The 23,376-nt window shown below is 48.8% G+C and overlaps 11 protein-coding genes across 11 annotated transcripts in view, besides 8 other annotated features; all 11 read left to right on the top strand.

Moving 5' to 3' along the window:
• The window catches only part of TraAM80_00625 (40S ribosomal protein S3), a gene marked incomplete at both ends in the record, with an annotated part of 516 nt that extends 432 nt beyond the window's left edge, over positions 1 to 84 (top strand). The window contains one exon of the mRNA XM_029377696.1: positions 1 to 84. This exon is cut by the window's left edge and continues 432 nt beyond it. Within this exon, the coding sequence (XP_029242464.1) occupies positions 1 to 84 (84 nt within the window).
• Positions 85 to 130: 46 nt separating this feature from the next.
• On the top strand, positions 131 to 484 carry TraAM80_00624 (40S ribosomal protein S3; the record flags this gene model as incomplete). The annotated part of the gene is made up of 1 exon (XM_029377695.1): positions 131 to 484. One exon carries the CDS (start codon positions 131 to 133, stop codon positions 482 to 484), a length of 354 nt encoding a protein of 117 aa, XP_029242463.1.
• Positions 485 to 698: 214 nt separating this feature from the next.
• Positions 699 to 736: a sequence feature (A-rich).
• A 228-nt stretch (positions 737 to 964) lies between these two features.
• Positions 965 to 3,145, top strand: TraAM80_00623 (uncharacterized protein; the record flags this gene model as incomplete). The annotated part of the gene is made up of 1 exon (XM_029377694.1): positions 965 to 3,145. The coding sequence occupies one exon, from the start codon at positions 965 to 967 to the stop codon at positions 3,143 to 3,145; it is 2,181 nt and encodes a 726-aa protein (XP_029242462.1).
• Positions 3,146 to 3,721: 576 nt separating this feature from the next.
• On the top strand, positions 3,722 to 4,981 carry TraAM80_00622 (uncharacterized protein; the record flags this gene model as incomplete). The annotated part of the gene is made up of 1 exon (XM_029377693.1): positions 3,722 to 4,981. One exon carries the CDS (start codon positions 3,722 to 3,724, stop codon positions 4,979 to 4,981), a length of 1,260 nt encoding a protein of 419 aa, XP_029242461.1.
• A 222-nt stretch (positions 4,982 to 5,203) lies between these two features.
• TraAM80_00621 (uncharacterized protein) lies at positions 5,204 to 7,534 on the top strand (the record flags this gene model as incomplete). The annotated part of the gene is made up of 1 exon (XM_029377692.1): positions 5,204 to 7,534. The coding sequence occupies one exon, from the start codon at positions 5,204 to 5,206 to the stop codon at positions 7,532 to 7,534; it is 2,331 nt and encodes a 776-aa protein (XP_029242460.1).
• A 120-nt stretch (positions 7,535 to 7,654) lies between these two features.
• Positions 7,655 to 7,684: a microsatellite.
• A 190-nt stretch (positions 7,685 to 7,874) lies between these two features.
• Positions 7,875 to 7,919: a microsatellite.
• Positions 7,920 to 8,078: 159 nt separating this feature from the next.
• TraAM80_00620 (putative WD40 repeat protein) lies at positions 8,079 to 9,176 on the top strand (the record flags this gene model as incomplete). The annotated part of the gene is made up of 1 exon (XM_029377691.1): positions 8,079 to 9,176. One exon carries the CDS (start codon positions 8,079 to 8,081, stop codon positions 9,174 to 9,176), a length of 1,098 nt encoding a protein of 365 aa, XP_029242459.1.
• An 11-nt stretch (positions 9,177 to 9,187) lies between these two features.
• On the top strand, positions 9,188 to 13,213 carry TraAM80_00619 (putative WD40 repeat protein; the record flags this gene model as incomplete). The annotated part of the gene is made up of 1 exon (XM_029377690.1): positions 9,188 to 13,213. The coding sequence occupies one exon, from the start codon at positions 9,188 to 9,190 to the stop codon at positions 13,211 to 13,213; it is 4,026 nt and encodes a 1,341-aa protein (XP_029242458.1).
• Positions 13,214 to 13,329: 116 nt separating this feature from the next.
• Positions 13,330 to 13,378: a sequence feature (A-rich).
• Positions 13,379 to 13,695: 317 nt separating this feature from the next.
• On the top strand, positions 13,696 to 14,988 carry TraAM80_00618 (putative nicotinate phosphoribosyltransferase; the record flags this gene model as incomplete). Its single annotated transcript, XM_029377689.1, has 1 exon — positions 13,696 to 14,988. One exon carries the CDS (start codon positions 13,696 to 13,698, stop codon positions 14,986 to 14,988), a length of 1,293 nt encoding a protein of 430 aa, XP_029242457.1.
• Positions 14,989 to 15,567: 579 nt separating this feature from the next.
• Positions 15,568 to 15,588: a microsatellite.
• A 737-nt stretch (positions 15,589 to 16,325) lies between these two features.
• Positions 16,326 to 16,371: a sequence feature (A-rich).
• A 207-nt stretch (positions 16,372 to 16,578) lies between these two features.
• Positions 16,579 to 16,610: a sequence feature (A-rich).
• Positions 16,611 to 16,757: 147 nt separating this feature from the next.
• Positions 16,758 to 18,620, top strand: TraAM80_00617 (uncharacterized protein; the record flags this gene model as incomplete). The annotated part of the gene is made up of 1 exon (XM_029377688.1): positions 16,758 to 18,620. One exon carries the CDS (start codon positions 16,758 to 16,760, stop codon positions 18,618 to 18,620), a length of 1,863 nt encoding a protein of 620 aa, XP_029242456.1.
• Positions 18,621 to 18,808: 188 nt separating this feature from the next.
• Positions 18,809 to 18,832: a microsatellite.
• A 233-nt stretch (positions 18,833 to 19,065) lies between these two features.
• On the top strand, positions 19,066 to 19,464 carry TraAM80_00616 (S-phase kinase-associated protein 1; the record flags this gene model as incomplete). Its single annotated transcript, XM_029377687.1, has 1 exon — positions 19,066 to 19,464. The coding sequence occupies one exon, from the start codon at positions 19,066 to 19,068 to the stop codon at positions 19,462 to 19,464; it is 399 nt and encodes a 132-aa protein (XP_029242455.1).
• A 698-nt stretch (positions 19,465 to 20,162) lies between these two features.
• TraAM80_00615 (putative calcium-transporting ATPase) lies at positions 20,163 to 23,360 on the top strand (the record flags this gene model as incomplete). The annotated part of the gene is made up of 1 exon (XM_029377686.1): positions 20,163 to 23,360. One exon carries the CDS (start codon positions 20,163 to 20,165, stop codon positions 23,358 to 23,360), a length of 3,198 nt encoding a protein of 1,065 aa, XP_029242454.1.
• Between the last annotated feature and the right edge of the window lie 16 nt (positions 23,361 to 23,376).

Raw genomic sequence — 23,376 nt, 5'->3', positions numbered from 1 at the left:
GCGCGAGGTGCTCGGGGAGAAGGGGCGCCGCATTCGCGAGCTCACGGCGTGCCTGCAGCAGCGGTTTCACTACAAGGAGGGTAAACTGCAGCTGTACGCCGAGCGCGTGGAGGTGCGTGGCCTCTCCGCCATGGCGCAGGCCGAGTCACTCCGCTTTAAGCTCTTGAGTAACCTGCAGGTGCGCCGTGCCGCCATGGGCATCGTCCGCCATGTGATGGAGTGTGGTGCGAAGGGATGTGAGGTGACGGTGGGGGGCAAGATCAAGGGACAGCGTGCCAAGAGCATGACCTTCCGCGACGGCTACATGATCAAGTCTGGTACGACCCACAAAAACTTCGTGGACGCCGCAACGCGCCACTGCCACCTGCGTGCCGGCACCATTGGCGTCAAGGTGAAGATCATGCTTCCCACGAGCATGAAGGGCGAGGATGAGATTCTCCCTGACGTGATCACCGTCATTGAGCCCAAGGAAACCGTTGCCTAATAACGGTGCCCACGGACACACTCCATTATATGATATCCATCTTTGCCCTTTTTGACGGATCCGTCTCTGATTTATTTTTATTTTTATTTTTGGCATTTTTGTCTTATCTACGCCTTTTTTTCTTTGGGGGGGGTGTGTGTGGATTGTATCGCCGTGGTGCTCTTGGAGAAGAATCCATGGTTCTGTTAATCCGCGCCTTTAAGGTCTGCAACAATTCATTTTTTCTTTTTTCTTTTTTGCTGGTTTATGTTTGACACGTAGTCCTTTACCCCTCTTCTTGTGGTGGAAGTCTCGCCTGTGGCCTGCGTCTTGTTGGCGAGGAGAGGATTCCCAGGGGGGAATAGTGAAGGTTGGCTCAAAGAGCAGCGTACAAACGCAGAGACAAATATATATACTGTGAAGGACAGTGGAGGGGAAAGGTGATTCTGGTAACGTTGGACGGGCAAGAAAGGGAAAGAGAGCATTGAAATGAGTAGGGACATGAAGGAGATGGTAAAGCGTCTGCGTCTTCAACCCATTTATCCACAAGTTGCTGATGACAGTCAGCAGCCAACTCATTTGTTTGGTGTTGGTAATAAAGATGAGTCCAAGTTAGTTAGTGGCACGACACGCGTAACTTTCCCTGCCTTAGCACATGACCAGGAGATGCCTAGTGGAACTCTCAACAGCATGCTGGCGATAACGAGTCGTGAGAGGTGGTCGTTTGGTGGTCATGGAGACCCATTTTGTTCCAGTATCAGTATACCGAATGAAGGTCTCTTCATGGACAGAGACATGGAAGTACCACTCTTGGAAGTTGGTCTCGGCTCGACGTCCCGCCGCTCTGAAACCGACGATACGGAGGGACAGGATGCGAAGGTGATGCAGAATGTGCTTCTAAGCGCATTCCCTGAATCGTTGAAGCATATCACAACCGATGAAGCATCTGTGGAGGCACTCACTTCTGAGAACGCGGAGAGTGCAACTGACAGTGGATATCATCGACAATTTACGGAATTTGCTCTCCGTGAGGTCTATTTTTTATTGATGTCTGCGGCTTCCGCCAACGAGGTGCGGCTGCGATACTTACTGCGACAGAATACGATGGATATGGACGAACTGAACTCAAAATCAATTCAGGCGGCTATAATGGAGGAAAGTACACGGAGTCTCTCTGAGTGGAGTGATGCATGGTATCAGACTCCGCATCCTAAAAGTGAGGTGCTGACGGCAGTCACTGTTCGTCCACCGCAGTTTGTAGCAGGAATGTTGTGGAATGGTAGCGATTCTTTCTTGCTTGGTGGCACAGCCTATTTACAGGAGGGCCGGATTTTGCAAATCCGGTTGCAGTGTGGCAACAGATCCACTGAAAGTGCCAGCACATCGCCAACTAATGGAGGGAGTTTTGTGACTTCCGATAACGCTTGTAGAGGAGGTGATGGGTGCAGTGGACAAAAGTGTCAGGTCCGTCTTCTACTTCGGGAGTTTATCTCTGTCTCCAAGGTTGGAATGGGATCCATGGTGCAAACCTTTTCACTCATTCCTGAGTATGTGCCTGCGAAGGTTACACGAAATCAGACTTTGCCATATGATCTTATTCAAGCAGTTTTAGATATGTGCTCACCTGGGGCGGTGTCACGTGCCTTTTCACTTCAAATGCTGCTGCCAAGAAACTTGCGGAGTGGAAACAAGTTATCCGCTTTTGACGAGACGACGGAATCCTTTGGTGTTGGCGGTCCTACGATGGTGGGGTGCTCATTTGGCGATAGGGAATCAGATAGTAATGAAATTGATGGGGGTTGCACCCTTTCGCTTACTCGGTCTTCGTCATCCATAGCACATACAAGGTGTTCTATTTCTGCGAAGAGGTTTAGTCGTCAACCGTTAGGAAATGAGGCGTACCTGGTGTACACGAACCCTAAGCTCTATGCGGTGGTCATGAAATATTCTCCAGCCGTCCTCACATCTCATACAAATGCTATTCGTGAATACCTTAAATACAGCCAACGCTTGCGTTTTCAACGGCAGATACAGCGATTGCTTGCTGCTGTTTACACTATACAACGCTTTTTTCGTCATTGTATTGCGAAGAAGGGACGTGCAGTGAATCGCATGCTGAAGCGCTGGGGCCAGCTTGAGCTGGATAGCAGAGAACAGTTGAAGAAGTACACACTTTCTCCTGCCACAGTCGATCGTATTGGTTTTATTGTTGGCTCGGTGCTGTGGCAACACATTGTAACAACGAAGGAGTACAAGATGGCCATCTTGGAGGAACAATTTTCCTTGCGACGAGCGGCGTATCGAAAGTGGTGTGCGCAGCGCCTGGAGGAGGACCGAGCAAAGTGCACAAGTGCTCGAAGTGCTGATATATCAGTAAGCCTTGTGTCGGACGCGGGGTGGACTGAGAAGGTAAGCAGTACCACTTGTTCCGAGACGGGGATAACGTCCACGGTGCATGGAGGAGATATGATCGATGTAACCTTGGGGAGGTCGCACCATCGATGGATTTCAAAATGGGAGTATGTGCTGCACGCGCGCTTTGGGTGGTACATTGATCCCGAGGAGCTGCTGCAGGAGAGTCATCGCCGTTTGTTGATTTCTCTGCGGAGCTCTATCTTGCAAATGGCAGATGTACAGGAGGAAATGAAGAAAAAGGCGAACATATCTTTAGCTCTTCTTTGATTCCTAGAGTGGCGATGCGTTGATGTTGAAATAATGCACCAGGTGGAGACGACAATTGTGGGGCCAGTCAGTCATTATACATGTCTAGTCCTCTTTTGTCGTATGCATGTATGAACATTTTTTTTTTTTTTGGTTGGTTTGCCTCTCCTTCAGCCATGGTTGTTTCTAGTTTCCTTTTGCAGCTTCCATGTTTATTAGTGGTGTATTACGTTTTTCTAATTCTGTTGTCGTTTGACCCTGGAGCACTGCTCGCATTCTTCTTGGTTCTACTGTTGTTGTATAATTCTCACCATGAGAGGGGTTGTGTGTGCGGCTGGCTGTGGATCTCTCTGCATGTCTGCGTGTGTTCGCCTGTGAGCTCTTGTCCAGATGTCTGGAGTGAGGGAATTTGAGCATGGCGTGTTAAGGCACTCAACACCAGCAACCGCATGCAGAAAGGAAGAATAATGGCTACGCTGATGCCAATACATGGACCATAAGTTGCTCCCACCTCATCTTCACCAACGGGTGTAGATCCTCGTGATATACCATGTTTTTTTTTCTTTTTCTTTTATGTTGTGGTGGTAACATCGCCAGATGCAGGGAAAGCGTCTTGCATGCAGTGAAGGGGCGGATTCACCTCTTTCCTCTTCGAAATTGACGGCGTTGCGTCACACGCGTCTTTTGCCGCGCAGCATTCCTTCCTCCTTCGCCCTGCGGAGTCAGTTGATTGGCGCAGAGTTTTGTGCTTCACTCTCCGCTGCAATGCTGCAAGTGGCGCCAAACGCTCATAGTGGGGCCTCGCCACGTGGCGTGCAGTCTTCCACAACGGCAACGGAGGCCACGTCACTCGTGACAGCCCTCCTGTATGACCTGTCGGCCCACTATGGGTCTCACACGCTGCGCAGAGCGGCAAGTTATCCGTTGGGGCCGTGCTACAGAAGCCGCCGGCGGCGAGTGTCGAGGGGTCAACATGATGGACGCCGGCAGCTGTGGTCGTTGCGTGCAGCCCACCGTATGTGGTGTCGCCGCTGCGGGGTGTATCTTGTGGCAGGGGAGACGAAGGCACTGCTGTCCCAGGTGACGCCCAGCTCGTTTCAAGCCCTTGAAGACACTGATGGTGTGACTGCTTTTGACGTGGAGGGGGTTAGGAAAAATAGCAGATTTACCAGAGGAACCTATGTGTGCCGCCGCTGCCTGGACAATGAGTGGTCAGTATGGAGGAAGAAGGGTTGTATGGCCACTCCACCGCTACAATCAACACCTCTTGCTTCTCTTCCAGTTTCAGAAGCGACAAACGAACAGTCGCCGTCAACAGCGCTGTCTCATGCCTTAGACACCATGCGTGGGCCAATGGTCGCACGACTTGCTTTCAGTGTGGGACACACGCGGAGGCGGAAGCGGAAGCGCAGTAAACGTGGAAGCGTAACGAGGACTGCCACGTCAGCCGTGGAGAATGCGTCTAGCAGTCTAAAGGCAGCTGTGCGTGCGGTTCCCAAAGGCTCCTTGTTGCGCGGTAAGAGAACTCGTACGGCTGCCTCCAAAGACCCGTCCCCGCTCGGGAAGGAGCGTCCCAAAGTCGATGTTCGTAGTGTCCAACGAGACACTAGCAACGCGGTTCCGGTGCAGAAGGCGGCTTGGGCTGAGGGTCCTCCAGCGACTTTGGCAGTTGCCTCGTGTGGGGTACAAACAAAAGTGACGACAGCTGAAAGTGCAATGAAGCCGCAGCAGCCCAAGGATGTTCGAAGGCCAGCAACGAAAGTTCGTCGTCCTGCTTCAAAAAGTGGGAACAACTCGAATGGAACTCCCTCTTCTGCGACCTCTTTTGCTGACACTCTTTTAAGACTAGGTCTGTAGCAATTTTTTTTCTTTTCTTATTGTGCTATTGTTGTTGTTAGCATCTCATTCCGTTTCTTTTTTGTTTTATGTGTGCATATTTGTGCCAATATTTTCGCATATATATACACACACCTTCTCTCTCTATTTCTTGCTTCCATTCACCCACGCACCCGAACACGTGTTTTTGTGTTCAATTTTTTTTTTTTGTTTCGTGATCCACGTATAAGACGTGTCAGCCTGATGTCAATGCCGCTTTCATTTCACGCCCACTCAGTGTCGCCTATGAGTATTAATTTTGACGCCTTTGAGGCGTACGCCGCCGGACTTTCTACAGAGGAAGCACTGCAGTACATAATAAACGCGTGTGCGATATGGCTCACCGGTGGTGACAAGAATGAATTCGACAAACCGCCAGGAAATGGCTCTGTAGGCAACCGCTCCCCTGGCGAGGCGGAGGCTCGGCGGAACACTGAGGAGGAGCTGCCGCTGCATCTCAGCTGCTCCGGTGTCGGTGGACTGGCGCTCGAGGGGGCGGAAATGACAACTGCAACAGCGGGTCTAACACAAGGCAAGGAGGAGGAGGAGGAGAAGCATACAAGCGAAACAGCGTTCAGCAATCGTGGGAATGATCCGGCGGCGGATTTACTTAGCCGACGCTTTTTTGCTGATTCTGGAAGTTGTACATTTCATCGAGAACTTCAGCGGGTTCTTTCAGACATGGTGAGGGGGGACAGCTCTATTTTGAGACAGGAGGTGGTAGAGCAGTATGTTCTTTTTGACATGTTTCGTGAAAGATACTTGGCCACCCCCTATGCCTTCCTCTCGAGCTACTGCATTCCAATGACATTGAAGGATCGTCGTCGCATGGTGGAAGTATTTTATGGAGTTGACGAGGTGGTGCTTAAAACGTTTTTTGGTGATCGGATGCACAAACTGGAGCTTGAGCGAGGATCAGAAAAATGGTTTTTCTTTAGGTCAGGGGCCAGTCGCGGTCAAAACATACAAAAACTCATAGAAGCAGGCATCAGCGAAGGGTCGTTAAAGCGTCAGTGGGAAAATCTAAAGTGGGTGTGCAATTTTCTTGCCTCCGCCTATCGTGGTCGTGATGGGATGCTGATTCCCTACACCACACCTCTACTCACCGCGCTTCAGCAGTGCTTCGCCCTACGTGGAGCTCTTGGGATGCACTACGGGACGTTTGTGTTTGGCTTTGAGCATCAACTGAATGGCCGTTTCTGGAACTCGCTGTCGTATTCAGAGTGTACCACTGCCTGTCAAGCGTTATCGTTGTGGTGTGATGCCTCGCAGCTGATGTTACGGAAAGAGTTCTCTGCCCAATGTGCCTGTATCGCTCGGTTGTTGGACGAAAATCGTGTAGTGTCGGAAATGCACCAGCTTGTATTTGGTGAAGCGATGCGCTCAAGATGGCAAGTGCAGTTTGACGAAGTTCAACGGGCAATCACAATTAATACAGGTGTGGGGACGAGCGGAAGTCCTTATGGGTCTACTTTGGTGGGGGCGACATTGCCATCACCCACGACAACGGTTCCGCATGCGCTTCTGCCACGGAACACAAGTACAGTGAGGCTGGATACTGAGGCAAACTTGGGTCTGTCAGCTTCCTTGACAGCGACTGCTATATCACTCAAGTCCCAACGTTTATGTACAAACTCGTTTCACACACAGACTGTAGCACATATGAACCTTGGGGGCCCAGCTTCTAGTACCAGCAGTTGCCCTGTTACAGCAGCTTCTGCTGCTGCTCCTGCCGCGCTCAATATCAGCAACATGACTCAAGGTGGTGCAGCTACGGGAAACATGCAGGCATCCTCGTCGCACCGCCCTCATCTCTCATCCAATGGCGCCTTTACACGACTGTTTCTTCAGGAGTTTCCTTTCATCATGAAATTTTTGTCTCGTATGGCCACAACGATTGGGAATTCAGGAGGATTGGCGGAGGCATTAGACCTGTTTTACAGCAGAGTCTACCTTCATCTTTGGAACTTGGGATACCGCTCACAAAGCAAACAGTTTGTAGAGTATAGTAGTCTGTCTCAGGGGATTCCTTTACCCGAGTTGGATGGCTTTGCGGAATTAGGAGAAATAAGGGAGCCCTATTGTGCCGGGAGTAACAGTAGCGTAAAAAGACCGCTTGCGAGTACGGCGTTTGTGCGGGGTGAGGAGGCTTCCACCAGCAACTCAGCGAAGATGCATCCGTCGGAAACAGAAGAAAAAATTGATGTACTCGCGAATCTGCCGAAGAACGCTGTGGTCAACACTTCGCTTGTGGGTCACGCAGTCGCGTTTTCACCCCGGCGTCCGCCTATCCCGGCATCACCACATCAATTGCAGTTAACTAATCATAATGGTGCCAACCATGTTGCTGGGGCTTTTGACAGCCGAATTTATCTTTGTGAATTATGCATGCTTTTGAGTTTGTTGCCAAACGTGTTTAGTAATCTTACAACCCTCACAGAGGAGAATCATGCGGCATGTGACACCGAGTTTGCCAACTTTGTTCTGATCCTTAAAGTCTTGGTGCAGATTCATATGGCCTCCGATGACGGTTAACTGTAGTTGGAAAAAAAAAAGAGAGATAGAGGGAAAAGAATCGCAGTCCGCCTAGCTCCACACGATTTTTATTTCTTGTGCAAACGCTTGCACGCACACATCTGGATTACGCTTAATACATTATTTATTTATTTCCTTTTTTTTTTCATTCTTCCTTTGTGAGCTTTTCTCCTCGTGTGGGCGAACATCTTGAAAGGAACCAGCGTGCTTTGTCAGGAAGAAGAGGCAGATTGGGTGTGGAAACGCAAGGAATCGTGGAGAGCAACAATTTTTATTTTCTCTCATAGAAAGAGGGAAAGAGGAGGAGGGAGAGGATAGAAGGGCAACATACGAATCAAACCATATACATATACATATACATATATATATATAATATAATATACATTCATTAAGGAAAAAAGAAAAAAGGAGGTGAAAAACAGGCACAATAGAGAAGGTAAAGAGCTCAATTTTTCATTCTCCCAAAAGGTACTGCTACAAGTACATTGATACATGGATATTAATATACACGCATAAACATTAGAATATCGTGGTATAAGCAGCAATGCTCAGTGGAGCACAGAACATTTTTTTGGATCGTGATGGGCACGGCGAGGAGCGTGGCCCATCCACTTACGTGAAGCGTTTTGGTGGTGGGAGGCCGCGCGACCTGAACGCTTTGACATTGGAGTCGCGGCCATCCAGCCCCAGTCGTGCGCAGTCGTCGGAGGTCATGCTGCGTAGCAGGCTCGGGTCCCGGCAGTGCTTGCCAACGACGCAGTTCAGTGGAAGTGGGGGGATATCCGTCTCTAAACATAGTTTTTGTCGCAAGGATAAGCGTCTCTTGCCGTTGCTGCATCCAAAGGATGAGGAGGCGTTTTTTCATTCCCCGCTGAGCGTGACACCGAATATTGAACACTGCCGAAATGTTACTGCAGATGTTGAGGATTCTGCTAACTTCAACCCACAAGAGACTGTGGAGGATGATGCAGTTGCATCACAACAAGGCGTTTGGACGCAGCCTTTGGAAGAACGTTTTTCGCTGGACGACCTACGGCGGCTCATGCACTTTTTCTCAGCGGATTCAGATGCTTTTGGAAACAACACTTTAGAGTCAGTGGAGGGAACAACAGGGCTCCGACGTGGGGATAGCATCGGGACGGAAACAACCAAGGATGTTTTGCCTCTGCTAAATGGATCGTCAGGGAGGGAGGCGCCGGTGGAGAGTGCTAAACAATCCCTAGAGTTAGAGGAACAACCGGCCCCATGTGAGGAACAGTCCCAGGAACATCACCCAAAAAGATCTTTTCAAGGCCTTACTCATACTCGTTTACCACAGCGAACTGAAGAAGAATTGCAGCGTGTACTCTTGTCATCGGATCCGGTGAATTGCGGTTTGGAACATGATGCGTACACTCGCGTTTTATCCGAAACGGAGTTTGCGCAGGCTGTGAAAATTATTATTCCTAGCGCTACTGATGCGGAATTATGGACCTTCTTAGGAAGGTTGACTATGAAGCGAAGGGGTGTACAACGTGGGATGACTTTTCAACGTTTTTGGTGTCTCGAAGTCGTCACCGCTCTCAGGTTGCTCATGGACCTGTTTCAGAGTTACTCGCAACGCCTGAACCAGATTATTGCCCTCCTTGTTCGCGGCACATAACGGGAACTTGCATGGAGTCTGATAAACGGCGTAAGCTTCTATTGACCGGGGGATCTGAAGGTACAGTACGGGCATGGGACCTCGATACTTTGACAAGCCGTGGAATTGTCTTTGCAGGGGATTCCTGGGTCGTTGGTGTGCACTGGGCAAATCAGCTTCAAAGCATTCTTATTGTGACAGTAGATCGTAAGGTGATTCTTTTGGACTCCAAAACCTTGGAGGTAAGCCGCCTCTACCGTGGGCGTGCGATAGTTGACACCATGGATGGCTATTTATACGCTCATGATAGTGTGCAGGCAGTCAAAGTAGGAGGGAAGATGAATGCAAAGGGAAGGAAATTTGGTTCAAGGGGTGCGGGGGATTTTGGTAGGTCCTCCTTTAATGGCAGCAGTGGTCTGAGTCCAGGACGCTTCCCTGTAGGAGGTGTTGGTGAAGCAAAGAAGCAAAGAGCGTCTGCTTTTGCAACAAGCTGGGCATCATCTAGTACAGGTCCTTTTGCACAATGTCGTGTGGAAGAGTGTATGCTTGCGGGTCTTGTGGATTCTGTGTCATGTTCACTGTTTCATCATTCCCAGCTTCGGGAAGACGTGTTACTTCTCGCAACCGTAGTGGGAGAAGTTCGATTCTACGTGATTCCGAAAATCTCGCTTAAGGTGCTATCCCCATACGTGGTTGTCCGATTGCATGAAAAGAGCATCAACAAAATGAGTTTCCTGTTTGATAATAATTCACTCCTCACCGCGTCAGATGATGGTGTAGTGAAAATGACTTCCTTGGAAACAGGTGCTCTCTTACGAGTCTTCTTTTCCTCTGGAGCTGGTCAACACTCTGCCGTGCATGATTTTGCCGTGAATACGCAATGGCGTCTGCTTGTGACTGTGGGTCCAGAACGATACGGTGTTGTCTGGGACTTTTCGCATGATGCACCGTTGGCCATCCTAGATGCGCACAATTGCCCATGTCGTTGCTGTGCAGTACACATGAAACAGAATCAAATCTTTACCGCAGGCATAGATGGATCGATTTTTATCTTTGACACACAAGGGTACCGTTTGATGCAGGTAATAAATCTACACAATGTTCACCCTCAGTGTATTGTATACGATGAAATTAGAATGCGGCTTCTATGTTTGGCTTCTCATCCTTATTACCATGGGAAACAGCGTCGTACGGCGTTTACTTGTTCAAACAAATACCAAGGTCATATGACGTCTATGGTAGGTGTGATATACACCAATACATATGATCTTATTGTCACTATTGATGTAGAAGGATTAGTCATGACATGGAAGAGATCTAATGGGGCTCCTATCTTTGCTTTTCAATTGAAGGATTTCTCGGATTCCGCTGTTATGAATGCAGCACGACTTTCTGCCTTTACACTAGACGGCTTAGAACGTCGATTGTTGACTGGATTTCAGAATGGGGCTGTGGCTGTGTGGAACTTGGTGAATGGACAGACGACAAATGTTATCACAGCAGCCACAGAGAGTTTTGCCACAACCACTTTAAGGCCAGAGGTGACGTCGCTTGGGTCCCTTATGCGGGATGGAAACACGTTTTTATTTTTTGCAGCGGCAGGACATCTCTTCTCCACGAGTGAGTCTAGCACCTTCACCATTGCGAGCGCCACCAAGTGGAAGGTACCAGAGAGCTACGGGGATATTCTATTCATGTTGCCGGTGTCTTTGCAGATTCTTGTTTGTGGAACCTCCTCGGGTGCACTATTTTTTTATCATGTAATGGCTGAGGGTCAGGTGGGATCCGCACTCTGGGTGACGGAGCCTACGGAAACCCCGCACCGTCCTCTATCAATGCTATTAGAGAGGCGTCGCAGTGATGGACACAGTTCCATCGTTACATCGCGTATCATGGCGATATTCCCATTGCACGCAGTGGGACCACATATTCTTATGGTTGTTCATGCCGATGGCACAGTGGTGTTGTGGCACACTCTGCGACGGCTTTTGATGGAATCTGTTAGCGTGCGAAAGGCCTTCCCAACAGGAATAGGAGAAACAGGCTTAGCAAGTATGGCTATTGATGATTCAAACCAGTGTTTTGTATTTGCTGATGATCGTGGTAACATTCATGTTTGTAGCCTTCAGTTACGGGCGGTACATGATAAGGACTCTCTACGACCAGCGCATATGTCTAACAAACCAAGCCGCACAGGGAGACCGATGGCGGATTGGCCAGGTTCTCCCTTTAACAGCACCATGCTGGCAGAATTCTCCATGAATTCGAATGCAGAAAAACAAACGAACTCTCCTGGACAAGCCCGTGAGAAACATCAATCAAACGGGCTGGAACAGGAGGTGGATGAGGATAAAACCCCTTATGTATTTACTAGATTCTGCCAAGACTACGCGTTTCATTGTGGGTTTTCCTCTGTCTCAGGGGTGTGCATTATCGATGCACAAACACCGCGAGCTTCAAGCGCAGTGACAGCAACACCGACAAGAAGAGAAACTGCTTTATCCCAGCCCAAAGTAGAAATGAAAAAGCAGGTACCTAAGTCTTTGACTCAAGGGGAAACAAGACCCCGCACCACTGACATCTATGGTCAGACGTTGGATGTTGCTCTCTCCGAAACTCCCACATCACACTTACGCTCAAAAGATATTATTGTGGTGTCATCTGGCGCCGACAACTTTACACGAGTGTTTACGCTGGACGGGATGGTTGTTGGAGAATGTGGCATGAACACATGGACACTAGGCAAAGAGTCAACATATGAGTTCCTTGGTGTGAAATCGGCGAAGCGACTTTCGGCATACAACACTTGTCTACAATCAGTTGATTTTCTTCAGGAAACTCCGTCAGAAGGAAAGAATTGTTTAGTAGGCTCTCGAGGGACACGCTTTCTACGTGGCACATTAAGAGCAGGCATACTTCAAGGGGACATGCTCTCAACGAGTGATTTTTCCACGTACCACTCTACGACAGACATCTTGGAGCCTAGCCCCGTCCCCATGATGCAATCTGCTGCCGGTACTGCGCCACCGGAAGGCAGTCAAATGGAATTAGTTACTATGCGACCACTGAGTGCGGAGTTGCAGGAATGGACGGAAGGGGGAAAACAATCACCACAATCTCAAGACTACTTAAGACAGCGATTTCTTCCACAGAAAAAGGCAACCTCCCCTGATGAAGCTGTCACTCTATCCACACACATTCGCTCGCGGCGTTTAAGAGAGGAATTTTTTCAGGGTCTTGTCAAGAGTGAGTTTATTCCCGAATTGCGTGGATTGCCTACGGCTGACACTGAAGAAGACTCAACCGTGTCTAGGGCACAGCCCTGTGCAGCAAAGAGTCCCAAAGGCGTTGTACGGATTAAGCAATCGATTGAATCTCCTTTAGCCGCTTCCAGTGCCTGTAACCCCAATAGTGATAATGTAAACAGTAATCGTACAGGTTCTGTGAATGCTGCTGCGGCTGGCAATAATTCAACGGAAGAAGCATTGTCGTCGCCGGAAGCACGAAGCCACGCTCCACCTGTTTTTGTTCCCGGAGGAACTTCTTTGCATTTAGGTCGAGCAACAAAAACACAGGCAGGAACAGTCGCACGGAAGTGGGAATCACATGGAACAATCGATACGGGCTCGTTACAGTTCCCTGCTTCATGCCCCCCTCGACAGAGTTCCGCGTTCAACAACACGACACTCTCTGCGGAGAATGAGTCTCAGCGACAGGAGCTTATTCAAGAACACCTGGAGGGCCAAAGACGTATGCTGCTCTCACTTGGACGTGCGGACCCTGTTCTTGAAAACTTAATGTCCCGCGGCAACCCTCTGCATAACGGTAAAACCTCCTTCGAAGTCGGGAAATTAGGGTCTGACACCCAGCTGTTGGCCACGCGGCGAGCTCATACCTTCTCCATGATGGAGACGCGGGACCGAATTGCGCGGATCACATCACGGCTACAGTTGTGTCCTATAACGCCAATTCAACCTCTGTCAGGAATTGGATCGCGCGAAAACGTCACTACATTGAAAGATGGGAAGAAGGACACACATAGTGCCACTCATATATGATACGTAGGGCAGGATTTGGAGAGGGAAATGAGTAGGTGATCCGCCTTGAGTCTCCAAACTTTGCTTCAACAAATGTAAATAAATCTATTATGTGTGCATTTGCCCTGTTCATCCAGGTTTTATTTTTTATTTTTATTTTGTGGTTTTTGTTTTTGTTTTTTGCTTAATGTAATGCATGTGCATGCCTGTCTGATGACGATGAGGCTTTTTCTCGTGCGTGCTTCCTCTTTTTGCTCGGCTCATTGTCTTCTCTTTTTTGGCCTCATGTCGTGAATACGCATCATTGCGTCAAATGACTGGGAGAGTGGCCTACGCCTTGGTATCGCTAACGACCGTGGAAGCTACTGGAGTTCTTTCTCTTCGGTTTTGTTTTTTGTGCGTTTCTCTCTCAATCTTTTACATGGTACTGAGTAGTCAGTACATTTAAAACGGAGAGTGAGAGCAGAAGAACTTTTGGGGCCACAGTTGGAGTTAAAGGACAAATGGTGGACACACTCAAACCGATCATTACGTCCTTGTTGGACACAGATGCATACAAATTACACATGCAGCAGGCTGTTTTCCACTTCTACCCCTCAGTTCACGCGGCTTTTGAGTTTCATTGCCGCAATAAAGATGATCATTTTGGTGACGCGGCCGATACAATACGTGAACAAGTTTATCTCATGCAAAATATTGCCCTCACAGAGGATGAATATGAGTACTTGGCGTCGAAACGATTTCTACGAAAGGACTACTTGGATTGGCTTCGCAACTTTCGGTTTAACCCAAATCAGGTAACAGTGCGAAGTGTGCCGACAAGCGATGGGGATGAAATGGATCTTGCCATCACCATTGAAGGTCCGTGGGTAGAGACAATTCTTTGGGAGGTGCCGCTGCTGGCCGTTGTGAGTGAAGTGGTGCATCAACGCCGCACACCGAACGTTGGAGTGACGGAGGCGCTGGCGCATCTTAATAAAAAACTGGAGACATTATTCGACCACACGCCTCTGGATACGATTGAGAGATTGACAGTCTCAGACTTTGGAACCCGACGTCGCTTCAGCTTTGCCGTGCAGGAGGCGGTTGTAAGGACGCTCCAGCAACATCCCAAGTTTGGTCGTTACTTACTTGGCACGAGTAATTACCTGCTGGCGAAGAATCTGAATCTTCCGGCAGTTGGCACTCAAGCACACGAATGGTTTCAGGCTCATCAACAGTTGGCTCCCACGTTGCGTGACTCGCAACGGGTGGCCCTGAAGCAGTGGCTGGTGGAGTACCCACATGATCTTGGTATTGCACTCACAGATTGCATCTCCATGGACAGTTTCTTGCATGACTTCAGTAAGGATCTTGCTGATGCGTACGTTGGCCTCCGTCATGATTCCGGCGACCCTGTCAAGTGGGGGGAAAAAGCCGTGCAGCACTACCGCAAACTTGGCATTGACCCAAAAACTAAGACACTTGTCTTTTCTGACTCTCTAGATTTGGAGAGGGCCGTGATGCTGCACCGTATCTTTACTAGTGAGGTGAATGTCGTGTGCGGAATTGGCACACATCTTTCGTGTTCCATCCCTGGTGTGCGTGGGCTCAATATTGTTATCAAGATGACTGGCTGTGAGGGGAAGCCCGTTGCAAAGTTGTCAGATACCCCTGATAAAACGATTTGTCGCGACAACCAATTTGTTTGTGAGCTGAAGCGTGCGTTTGGTTTGCCAATGGCGGCTGCTGCGGCTGCGACCGCTGCGGCCGCTGTCGCAGCGGCCGCAAGCGACGACAGAATTCGCCGCCGATAAAGTGGCCACAGAGATGAAACAAATTGTTGCTTTTCTCTCCCTCTACACATATTTACGCACGTGTGCGCAGGTTGTTAGGAAATAAATGAAGGCTCGAAGCAAACCAAAAACCAAACAAAAAATGAGGACCCTGCGAGAGTGGTGTGAATGCAATTTGATTTGTTTCTGCATGCGTTGCTTTTGTTTGGTACTTCTGTGCTCAGATGACTCCAAGCTGAGGTTTAATGGCAAAATACTTTTTTTTTTGTTAAAATAAAGATGTCTTTGTGAGACAGGGAAGTGGGAAAGCAAAGAAGGCAAGAACATAGTCAGTGTGGTAAGTAGCACACAAGAGAGCACAAAAGAAAAGAAGTGAGTGGGAAAGAAAGAGACGACGAATATATTGTGTTGATTGGCGTCTGGGGCATGGGGGCGTGGAGACAAGTATCCTTGCCCTCACGCACATCCCACGGACATGTATGCATGTCAAAAGAAGAGCTTCTCTCATCCAATGAATATAGATGGGTTTTGTACGCAACACGGCATGGCTTGAGAAAAGAAGAGTAACGAGGTAAAGATAAGGAGGCATAAAAGGATGAAAAACAAACAAACAAACGAACATGGAGCAGAATGTGTCAGCCAGGCTTACAGCAAGGAAACAGGGAACAAGAAGGGGAAAAACAAGGGAACTGCTGCTTACTGACGTGCTAGTCTTCTTCGTCCCTCCACATTGAAGTGACAAGAGCAATTGAGACTCCCTAATACACTGTGCTTGTTTCAATTAACCCGTAAGGCATCGTACTCCTCAGGTTGAGTCTCTCTACCTTCGCTTTTGGAGAACCAGCCCGCTCATCTAAAGCCATTGGAGCACACTGTATAATAAAAAAGTGTTTTGAAAAAGATACAATTGTAGGGATATTTTTATTTAATTGTTGCGGATATATATAGTTTGTGGGCGCGTATATTCATGGTGCGAATGACATTTATTTCGTTCTTAACTCTGAAGGAGGTAGAAGTAAATGGAATGGGGAAAATGGGGTTTTGAAGTGGGAAAGTCGAGCTTCGTATTCTTCACGTGCTATGCATGTCTCTATTTGCCTACTTGTGTGCACACAGGTAGGGGGACGAGGGGTGCTGAAAGCTAAGAAAGATGGGACGATGATCAGCAAAGCTAAGGGAGGCGGCAAGAAAGTGAAAAAGGAAAATGAACAAAGGATAACAACAACAACTGCGGTGTATTATTTGTCTGTTGTAACTCTGTGATCTGTGATTCGTTTTTATATGGTTTAATTTTACTTTTTTGTGCGTGCTTGACTGTATTGTTATTATTTTTCTTATGAGTACAGGGCGAAGCTTTTTTTCTTTTCTTTTGCTTTGTATGTTGCCCTTTTTGTTTCTGTTTCTTTACCTTGTTTTACAGTGCCTTTTTTTTTTCTATCCCCTGTTCTCCTCCCCCCATTTTTTTTTTTTCTTGTTGCTTCCCTGCAGGTTATTCCTTGCGTGGAAGGCCTACCCACGCAGTGAACCATATGCGCATACTTCTTTTTTTTCCCCCTGTGAATTATGTCATGATGTCAAGGGAGAAGGGATCGACATACCCGGCGCTTCGCCTTTTTTTTTTTTTTTGTCTTTGTTTCCTTTTTGCTACTTCGTTGTTATCGTTTCTTCCTGCACGCATGTCTTCTTTGTGGCTCACTATCCTTTTCCTGTGTCTCGTCTTGCTAGAGGAATACGAGGGAGGAATCGGTTGTGGACAGTCTCTGTGTTGTGTTAGTTGTCCAAGACGTTCCATGTTAGAGGAGGCTGTGCTTGCTGGAAAGGCAGTGCAGCTGTGGGAGTTGCCAGCCTGTTTGCACACTAACGAGCAGTTGCTGCGTGATTTCTTTGCACGTCACTTTAACCGAACCGCCGCAGCTCGCATAAAAACTGTGGTGTTCAGCAACAATAGTGGGAGTGTCGCGGAGAGAAGGACCGGTGGGCCACCTCGAGTGGGGGGCGAGGCCACAGTTGAGTTTTTTGAACCTGAGGGAGTTGAGTTGGTGTTGTCCCGGATCATCCAGCACGAGCTCGTCGAGCAGGACGGGTCCCACCATGTGGAGTTGAGGCGGGGGTTTATTTATTTGGGTCAAGACCGCATGCTGGTGGAGGGCGTCGTACATCTTCTGCGGTCATCGTCGGCGGAGGCTAACACCTTGCACGAAAACAATTCATATGCCGCACCACGGAAAGGCGGAAAGAAGCCACGTGTAAAGGGAGGGGACCATGTTGCTGAGGCCGATGCTGCTACAACCCATACGCCTGTTGATGTCGCTGATGAGAGGCGCAAAAGCAATAAAACATTTTCGGGGAGCGGTGGGATGAGCAGTGAATCGGAGGAAGAGGAGGAGGAAGGAGCGGAAAAGAATGATGACGATTGTAGTGATCAGGATGGGAATGAGAAAGCTGAAGGCGGGTGCCAAAGTGCAAAAAGAAGCGTCGAATTCCAGCGGCAAACGCGTTCCGTGGGCGAGGTAGATGCTGTGGTGCTTTGCATGACATTTGTGTGCGTCTTTGATTGCCATCAGCAAGGTGGTGGTGGTCGGTCACGTCACGACGATGAGGCTGACACTGGCATTACTACGCACGTCGTATTCCAGCTCTTGAGGGGTACCTGTTTTGTCAGGAAGGTTGTCATATTTAACCGCGAGGATCTGCGCGAGAGCGGCAGCGCTGAGAAGCGTCGGATAGTTCGCGCTCTCGTTGAGGTGGGCGAGGAAGAGGTTGCAAAGCGGGTGGAGGAGGAGTTTCACGGAGCAACACTGGAGTTGATGCGCTCGGGGTCGCGGGGGGAGGAGGTGGAGTACCGTCACCGCATATATGCGCGGTATAAGGATGACCCGCGCACGCACCGACAGCTTGCTGTGCCTCTGAACACACAAACGGCGCTCAGCGTCACACCGCGGAACATTGCCATGATGGGACCTGTGTTTCGGCGCGAGAGATGTGATCGTGAGGCACCTGAAAAGGGCGACATGTCGCGGGAGGCACCAAGCGAGAACGGTGCAGCGGCCCACAACAGGCAACAAGAGCAAGAACACTACAATCAATATTATTATCATCGGGACGATAGTAATATGGTGAGAGGTAATGATAATAATGGGGGGGACCAGGCCACCAATAGAAGACGGCGTGAGAGGTCAGGTGGGGAGAGACATCGGCGCCGCTCTAGGCGACGTTCAAACGACCGAGAGGATTCGGCGAGACGCCGTCGCCAAAGTCGTGAGCGCTACAATCATCGTCAACACACCCATGATGATGAGGAGAGGCGAGTTGATCGCCACGGTGCACCCGCCGTGGCGGACAACGGTGTACGACGGCCAGGGACAACGTCCAGCAGCACCTTCGAACACCACCATCAACTCTGGCGACAGTGGCAGCTGCAAAAGCAGCAAGAGTTGGAACTACAGAAGAAAACTGAGCCGTATGCCTCCTCACGCGTGTCCCCTCATGGGAGTGCGGGAGACACTCTAACCCAACACCCGGACGTGAAGGACCCATTGCCCCACGGATGGCGAGCCGTTTACTCGGATGAACATAAGCGATACTACTACGTGCACCGCGACTCAGTGACGGGAGTGGAAATCTCTTCTTGGACGGTTGCACGCATGCCATGATGAGGTTTAGTGAAACGTATCTGTGCATTTTTATGGGTTGGACTCTTGCCTCTTTCAGCTAAGTGGAGGTTTCAAGGAGCATTTAGCGGTGAGTCGAAGGCGGAAGCAATGAAAATGAAAAAAAAAAGTAACTATATAAACTGGAAAAGAGATGGCTTTGAAAATGTTTTGCAAGTAAAGACGTACATTATATATATATATATATATATATACGCTTGTGCTTTCATTTATCGGATGGGGTTTCTTGATAGATTGATGGGGCACATCCATTGTGTACATTGCATAGGCGCATTCAACATTCCGTTGATATTTATCGTCTTGTTTGTCATCTTCCGCTGCTGATACATTTTGTGTGTGCATACTTTATCGTTTGAGCAGTTGTTGTTTTCTGCTCTTATGTGCCTTTTTCTCTTTTGATTTATTTGTTTGCTCCGTGAGAAAAGGAATGCCGGGGCAGTTGTTGGTGTTGATTGGATCGGATGGCAAGCAAGCGACCGTAAGTCGCTCTGTGGCGACGCAGGCCTCATTGGTGCTGCGAGACTTACTTGACGGAAGGGAGCCCACACGAAACTTGGAAATCATTGCCGGTGTGACAAAAGATCAGGGGAACGAAGCGTCTTTTGGCCAAGTGGTGACCGCAGAGAACACTGCCACCACCACCACCACCACCACCACCACGGCTGGCGGGAGCGGTAGTAGTAGTGTCACCAATATTCCAGCTATCGAGCTGCCGTTTCCCTACTTTACAAGTGATTTGTTGCAGCGAATTTGTGCGCACATGACGTACCGGTATAATTATCAGCCACCAATCCGAGATAGCAAAAAAGGCAAACGAGGTGAGTGACGACACTGGCAGCGGTGGCGGTGGTGAGGCTGTTGTGGGGCTTCCTGGACGAAACGTTATGCGCGAGATCCCTCGGCCAATGGTGTTGCCACTATCTGAATACCTTGACCCCTACGATCGCTGCTTTATTGAAGACTGGGATGAGGCAACGACGGTGATGATGGTGAAAGCCGCAACCCTTTTAAATTATGAGGAATTATTGTATTTGGCTTCCGCAAAACTGGCTGTGTATTTATCAGAAAAGTCCGTTGAGGGTATTAGGGCGCTCCTGGGAGTAGAGAGTGACTTTTCACGGGAGGAGGAAGTCGAGCTGAAGAAAGAGATGGAACGGGTGCTGGGTGAACGCTAGTAGGTGGGGACAAGGAAGGAGAGGAGGAGAAGGATCAAATGGAAATCTTCTTCCCTCAGTGTTTACCTACCTGCGTGGCCTATTATTCTGACCATGTGCACGGCACCATATGTTGTGTGTCTATTTTTTTTTTTATTCTTTCTGCGTTTACACCGCGATTGCTACATGGAAGGCATTGCTCTTCTTGTTATTACTCGGACGAAGAAGAAGAAAAATATACTTTGGTGTTTTTTTCCTGTTAACTCTTATAGTAAAGGTTTTTTTTTTTTGTAGGTGGAACACTGTGATTAGATTACATCGTCCTCCCCGCCATCTTTTTTTTTTGTTTCTTTTATACTCTTGTTCTTGGATGCAAAGAGGGCACACCAGTGTTCCTATTTGTTCGACGAATGCTCGGGAGTGTGCAGCAAACGCCCTCATAACTGCGCTTCCAGACATCATAGGGCACAAGCGCATTGGGCGGTTTAGTTCTGAGATAGCCGGGCACCAAGGGCTTCTGAATCTGCTTGATGTTCACTGTGAGAATCTCATGGCGTGGAACAATATCCATGGCATCCGTGGCGGGATACTGGACACCTCTGTGCACGAGCGACGGGAGCGGTTTGGTGCGAATTATTTAGCGCGTATTCCCAAAAAAAGTTTCATCTCGTTTGTCAAGGAATCTGTCGAAGGTGATCGAATACTGCAACTCCTCATTGGTTCAGCGGTTTTATCCATTGTGGTAGGTATGATAACGCCGGAGTATCGTGAGGGAAACGCCAATCTAAGTACGGGATGGGTAGAAGGTGCGGCCATTTTTCTTTCCGTTGTCATCGTTGTGACATTGGGTGCGTTGAATAATTACAGGAAACAGGAACAATTTGCTCATATTATTGAAAGTGAGGATCAGACTAGGCAGCTTGTACTCGTTTGGCGCTATGAAACTGCTTCAGGCGGGGAGTTGCTTCTTCGACCGATGGAAATACGTAGCGAGGATGTTGTTGTGGGTGATGTTGTTCAAATTTCTGCAGGTATGGAACTGACGTTTGATGCCATCTTATTTGACAACCGTCACATTGTATGCGATGAGTGCAGTGTAACGGGTGAAAATGAGGAAATCGTGAAGGACCTCCATAGTGACCCCTTTTTGATTAGTGGGTCCAGTATTCTTGACGGTTCTTCAGATGCTGTCGCCGTTGTTTGTGCGGTGGGGGAACGCAGTTTTGCTGGAGAGATTGCCATGACAATTCATGGCACCGAGAAGAGGAATACCCCCCTACAGGACCAGCTTGAGGCGTTGGCAGAACGAATTGGAAAGTTTGGTTTATTGGCGGCCATATTAACATTTACGGCGCTTTTTCTAAAAGAAGCATATCGGATTGTGGTGTATGGAAGCCCATTCTCTGCCATGAAGTTTTTTGAAAACCTGACTACGGCCATTGCTATCGCTGTAGTCGCAGTACCTGAGGGGCTTCCTTTGTCGGTGACCATTTCACTTGCCTATTCCATGCGTCGCATGCTACAAGATGGAAATCTGGTACGACACTTGGCAGCGTGTGAGACTATGGGTGGGGCGACGGTACTTTGCACGGACAAGACGGGCACGATTACATTGCCCGAGATGAAACTTGCTCGTATTTTTTTTCAAGGTCACAGCTACTTGAGAGAGGGGAATAATTTAAATGGGATAATACCTGGCCTTGACGCCATTGTCACGGTTTCCTCTCCACACTCTGCTGCACACCTGATGGAGTGTGTTGCTGCTAATACCTTAGATCCGGAGTTGGGGCGAGTGCGCAGTAGAACTGGGGAAGCTTTAATGCAACTAAAGTCTAGTATTTGCATTGTTGCAGAGGATGGGCATATCACTCCCTTTTCCTATGATGAGGAACCACTGTTGGCCGTTATGCGCGATAAATCATCATGTGTTCGTTTTCCATTTAGTTCGCTTCAAAAAAAGAGCACGACGGTACTCAAGCTTCCAAATGGAATCTATCGCGTCTACGTAAGTGGAGCGCCTGAGATGGTACTTGCTTCATGTCAAAGTGTTGTTGTAGAGAATGGCCGCCTTGCCCCGCTGGACGATGCGCGTCGTGTGTACTATGAGAGTATTCTGCAAGACTATGCGGAGGCCGGCCTTCGTACCGTTTGCTGTGCCTACGGGGACATTAACCCTTTGGAAGAAGCTGTAGGACTCTCTGGCATGCCGCTTACTCCACCCAATATCCCGTTAACTTTCGTGGTGCTTATCGCGTTAGAGGAGGCAATTCGTCCCGAGGTGCCAAGGTCTTTGGAGCTGTGTGCCCGTGCTGGCCTGCGTGTGATTATGATTACAGGTGACGCGATGCTCACGGCCATCAATATTGCAGCCCGTTGTGGTTTACTAGATCTGGCGCGACCCTCAGATTTTGATACTTGTCACACTTCTTTGTCTCTAGGTTCGCCTGCGTCGTTGCGGGCGGTGGAAACTCTCATTGCGGAGGGTTATGTAATGAGTGGAACGGACTTTCGCAGCCTCAAAGATGAAGAATTTCTAGATAAATTCATGCTAAATATTTGTGTCTTAGCCCGTGCCACCCCACTAGACAAGAAACGCGTTCTGCGGCTTTTAAAGCTACACAACCCTCTGGCTGTGGTGGCAGTGACCGGTGATGGCACAAACGATGCCCCAGCCCTTAAATCGAGTGATGTGGGATTTGCGATGAATACTGGGAGTGATGTGGCAAAACGTGCCTCTGACATTGTGCTTCTTGACAATAATTTTGCCGGTATGGTGAAGGCAACCATGTGGGGCCGTAATGTAAAGGGCAACATCAGGAAGTTTCTGCAGTTTCAGTTAACTGTGAACTGTGTGGCGTGTTTGATTGCTTTCTCTGGGGCTCTCATGAATGAGCAAAATATGTCACCACTGAAGCCGGTTCAATTGCTCTGGCTCAACCTCATCATGGATACTTTGGCGGCATTGGCGCTCGCAACAGAGTTGCCTTCTGAGTCCGCGCTCCTCTCACGTCCTCCAGAGTCCCGTAATGCCCCTGTGATTCTTCCTAGTATGTGGTTTCAGGTGGCAACACAGGGCGGGTTTCAGTTTGTTTTGCAGATGCATCTCCTTTTTTCTGGTAATAAGCATTTTAAAACCAGGCATGTAGGTGAGGGACTGCCGGACATTTTCTCCAGTATTGAATACTTCGGACCCAAGCATCTCTCCATTGTGTTCAATGTGTTTGTGATCATGCAGGTGATGAATTTTTTTAATGCCCGCCTTTTAACTCAGGAGGAAACCTTCTTTGGGCGATGGGGAGATAGTTCAGGCCTGTTGCTGATTGTTTCTCTCATTGTGGTTTTGCAGGTATGTATTGTGCAGTACGGCGGTCGCCTGATGTCAACAGTTCCATTAACGGCATATGAGTGGATGGTCTGCGTCATGTATGCAATGTGGAGTCTTGTGGTGGGTGCGATATCACGGTGGTGGTGGTGGAAGGTGTTTCGTGGCAAAGTCCGTGGCACTGCACACTGGACGCGGTGGCACCTGGAGAATCTTTGCAACCCATCGATCGCAAAGCGCAGCTAGTGAAGATTTTAAACTG

The sequence above is a fragment of the Trypanosoma rangeli genome (assembly GCF_003719475.1).
Source record: "Trypanosoma rangeli strain AM80 chromosome Unknown Tra_15.4_contig_00011, whole genome shotgun sequence".
Classification (NCBI taxonomy): Eukaryota; Euglenozoa; class Kinetoplastea; order Trypanosomatida; family Trypanosomatidae; genus Trypanosoma; species Trypanosoma rangeli.
Note: the sequence above shows the minus strand (reverse complement) of the source record. Positions and strands in the feature narration are given on the sequence as shown.